This window comes from Nannospalax galili, unplaced genomic scaffold, assembly GCF_000622305.1.
Source record: "Nannospalax galili isolate Female #2095 unplaced genomic scaffold, S.galili_v1.0 scaffold492, whole genome shotgun sequence".
Taxonomy (NCBI): Eukaryota; Metazoa; Chordata; class Mammalia; order Rodentia; family Spalacidae; genus Nannospalax; species Nannospalax galili.
The window spans coordinates 1,554,599-1,558,993 of NW_008332217.1; the positions used below are offsets into that span (position 1 = coordinate 1,554,599).

Sequence of the window (4,395 nt, forward strand, 5' to 3'; positions counted from 1 at the left end):
CACAGAGACAGAGAGACAGAGAGACAGAGAGACAGAGAGAGACAGAGACAGAGAGAAACAATGGGAAGTCAATTCTCTCCTTCCACCATGTGGGTCCCCAGGATCAAACTCGGGTCCTCAGGTTTGGCAGCAAGCACCTTTCTCACCAGCCCAAGCTCTGAATTTTTTTTTAAACACCCATTTTGCCACTGTGAACTAGACTACAGCCCCCCACCCCCGAAAGCCAGGGAGCCCAGGGACTCCCTCTGTACACACGTACAAAGGCTGACAGGGGAAGCAGGAAAGAAAGGCCTGGCGCTGAGCTGAGCAAAGCCTGGAGTTCCCAGCCCAAGCTTCCAGGACTAAATGGCCTTGGGTTGCCCCAGGGCCATTCCCCAGGGGCAGACAGGCCTCCTGGGCTCACAGGACAGGGCACACTACTCAGGTTACACAATCAATCCGCTTCTGGCACTAGGTCGGGGACACACAAAAGGACAAGGCAGAGAAGCAGTCTGGAGTCCCCTGCCCTGTACAGGTGGGGAAACCGAGATCAGCAGCGGTGGCGTGGCTTCCAAGGCACATCAGAGTCAGCCTGGCTCACCTCAGAGTGCATGGGTTAACACCACCAATGAATGTCCACAATGACAGGTGTCCCAGGGCTGATGTGGAAGCCAGAGAAAACTTTTTTTTTCTTGAATTCTAAGAATGTGGCCAATCAATTTCTATCATCCCGGCTTCCCTGACTCTCCATGTGGACAATTTAAAAGCATAGTTAACCCAACACAATCAAGATGGGCTCTTGGAGGAGACGAAGGGTCCAGGGGCAGGCATGGGAGGGTGGTCTGTTTTCTTTCCCATTAATATAAAAATTGGTTTACATTTCCTGTGGCTCCAGGCTGAAGAGTGGCTGTGAGGGGGAAGTGAGGAGTTCCCCAGAATCTGACATGGCTCAGCAATGCCAGGCTGGCTGTATCTTTAATTTAGAAACTGCCAGCTTGAAGCCCAGCAGATTCTTTGTTTTTTTCAAACTGTAAGAGAGGAAGATATGGGAAAAAAAGCCAACCCGGCCTTATTCTCACAGGCCTTTCCAGAAGGGTCCTTGGGCCAAATGGTTTTCAATGCTTAGGCACAGCCCCTCCCCCTCTTTTCCTCCCTCCTCCCTGAGTGGGAACCCCCGACCTCACACAGACTGCCCTGCACCGTCAAGCCACTGGGAGCTCCCAGGGTCCCCCTTTCTCCCAGAGATGGAAGGATGCAACTTGGCTCAGGGGGTCTCTGAAACACACACACACACACACACACACACACACACACACAAACACAGCCTTTCCTGAAGCAGGATTAAGACTTCCTCCAGTCCAGAAGAGGAGTAAAAGAGGACCCAGCAGGAGGTACAGAGATTAAAGCCCTCCAGAGTCCCAGGCCGGCCTATCCCACCCCCTCCACTTCTCACTTCCTAGGCGACCAGGGAAGTGACTCCTTCCTCATTCTCGCTGAAGACACAACACAAGAAAGGCAGCTTCGCAGTTTAAAGCACCCGAGGGGCTAACCGGGGTCACCGCGCAGTGTCCAACCCCGCTTGGGCATCTGTGCAGTCACGAGCAAGTGACTCAACCTCTCTGGTCCCAGCCTTAAACACTGGGAAAATGCGTTTACCGGACGTCTCCAGCCTCGTAAAGACGAAGCCTGCTGGAAACCCATGTAAGGTGGCCGGCGCGTTCAGACGCTATTCTGCAGTCTGAAGCTCTGGGTTTTGCAACTTAGAGACAGGGTGAACAGCAAGCGAGCCCCGACTTCCCAATTCTAGGGTCACGGGAATTCTGGGTCCCCGGGTTCAGCCAGAGAGTCGGGTCGGTCCCCGCCCCTGCTCCAGGCTTTCCCCTCCGGCCGGCGGGGATTCCGGGGGTGCAGATCTGTGCACCACCGCCACCAACACCGGCCACCGGCGGGAAGTAGACCCGCGCCGGCCCGGCTGGGGCCTCGCGGACACAACTCATTTTCAAACTACTTGCAAGGCGGGCAGCGCGGGGCGACAGACAAAAGGGCAGCGCGGGCCGGGCGGCCGACGGGGCTGCGGCCACAGGTGGCAGCCGGGACGCTCACCGACTGCAAGAAGCGCAAGGTGCCCACGTAGTCGCGCTTGGTGCCCAGGATCTCGTTGAGCACGCACAGGCGGAGGCGCAGCTGGCGCTCGGACTCGCGGGCGGCCACACACTGCCCCGAGCCGGGAACGCGGGCGTCGGGCTGCGTGCCATCCCCGCCGGGGTCCCCGCTGCTGTCGGGCGCCTCCATCGCCGCGCAGCGCCCGCTCTAATGTTGGGAGAAACGCTTCCTTTTTACAAAAGCTTGTACCTGGTAGGAAGACACTCGCACACCCTGACAACCGCCACCCCGGTTCCTCTGCAAAGTATCTTCCTTCAGACCCCCTCTTCTCTCTCTCACACAGCTTGCCCCGTGGGCCGGGCAAGAAGAGGGTCTGACAAGGTCTGGGCGGAGCCTGTGGAGACCGGAGGCGAGGGGCGGGGCCTAGCGTGGGCTGATGTGGGGTTGGGCGGGAGGAGGAGGCGGAGTCTGCCAGGGACTGGGCGGGGCCTATGGAGAGTGACTGGACCTGGGTCCGAGGCTGGCGCCGGGATTGGGCGGGGCCTGTATGGGGAGGGCGTGGCCTGAGCCTCCGCCCCGCCTCCAGGGAGCATTGGCCAAGAGCGGGCAAGCGCTCCGAGTTGGGGGTGCGGCGCTGGGCGCCCTGGGTTGAGGCTGTTGAGGCTCAGCAGAGTCGAGAGGCCTGGACTGCGCAACCGGGACACGTGGGATCCCCGCCGCGCCGCAGACGCGCAGGGAACGCCTCGAGGGGCGGGGACAGCCGCCTCCTCACGCCACGCGCCACCCGGCTACGCCCCACTACCCGGGCAGCGCGAGCCTCAGGCCTGTGGCGACCTTGGGAGGAGGACGCGGGCGCCTTCTCTTTTCTCTCTTCCTGCTTTTCCTCTTCGTGGGAATTCTGGGCCCAGCTCTGGTCCTGTCCCCTTTCCCAGCGGAGGCAGCCGCTCGCGTTACTGATGCCGGGGTGCAGCCCGCGCCCTCCCGAGCGAGGCCGGGAAACCCGGCTTCTAGCCCAGCAGCTCTGTGCGACCTTGATCCCGAAGATGCTCAGCCTACGTGCCCACTGCCTTACAGGAAGGCGGGCCCGAGTGGGTCTCGGTCCCCGAGGCAGCTGCTCAGGTTCAGCGCCCCCCCCCACCTCCAGTCTTTAGTGTTTGTCTCCATACAATGGAAAGAACAATAGAGCCTCCGACCCGCACCGGGCAGGGTTCATACTCCCTGGGAAGTGATTGTAGCAGTGCCTTGAAAGTCACTGGAGGTGTTTGCTCTTAATTATGTCTGCACTCATCACCTGCCCTCCTGATCTGGCTGTGTCTAAAACGCGGGCCCAGCCCCTACCCCACCCCACGTGCCATAGATCTGCTGTCTGCTGTGGAGTCGCTGAACGGCCCCTCTGGACTGTAATCATCCCTGGCCAAGAACATTACCGGTTATTTCCTTCCCTTCCAGACGCCTCGGATAGTTCTCTAGGACCTTGGGGTAAATACCACCATTTGCCAAGGACAGGGGAAGAGGGATGGCCCACACGCCCCCATGGCCCTATCCCTTTGAGGCCTTGGGGTGAGTGAGGATCCTGTGTCTCTTGTGAATTTCTCTGGAATACGGCTGTTTCTGACCTTACATGGGGGTTCCTCACCTCTCAAAGCTTCAGTGGCCTCTGTCTTGAAATTAATCCTCTTAGCTGATGGGAGCTTCCTGTGTCTGGAGGGCAACAGGCTTGCCAGCTCCAAATCTTAACTGGCTGCGTGACCTTGGTCAAGACACCTCACCTCTCCAGGTCTCAATTGTCACCAATAAGATGGACAGCAGGGTTTCTCAGTCCCTAGTGACGTTGGGGGTCAGGTAACTTTAGGACATAGCTGCTCATGGTTCACCCCACACACACCCCCGAGAGCATTGTGTCGGCAGCTGGGAACAAAAATGTCTCTGCATAGCCAGCTATGTTACCAACGCAGCTAGCTGGCCCACAGTAGGTACTCAACAAATACTGGTCTCATCTCAGCCTATGACCAAAGATAAAGGTTAACTTCAAGTTCACATACAGATTCCACCTTAGCCCAAGAATCAACCCACACTGTCAGAAAGAGTGGACAAACACTTCTGAATTTTTGGCTGGGACCTACCTCAGAGCCCCCACCCATTTAACACATCCTGTTCCTCCCTCAGAGTCCTCAGAGATGTGTCCCCACAGCCCCCACCTCAGGACAGTGACACTAGCACACTTTCTAGTTTATTGTGGGGTTTTGTTGTTGGCTTCAGACAGGGCCCGACTGTGTAGCCCAAGATGGCCCTGAACTCCTGATCCTCCTGCCT

At 58.2% G+C, this 4,395-nt stretch overlaps 1 protein-coding gene across 1 annotated transcript in view; it reads right to left on the reverse strand.

Annotated features, from left to right (window-relative positions):
- Positions 1 to 2,271, reverse strand: part of Prex1 (phosphatidylinositol-3,4,5-trisphosphate dependent Rac exchange factor 1) — a 170,216-nt gene extending 167,945 nt beyond the window's left edge. Inside the window, exon 1 of the mRNA XM_008827461.1 lies at positions 2,083 to 2,271. Coding sequence (XP_008825683.1) covers positions 2,083 to 2,271 — 189 coding nt within the window. The remainder of the gene's footprint in view (positions 1 to 2,082) is intronic.
- Positions 2,272 to 4,395: the final 2,124 nt, after the last annotated feature.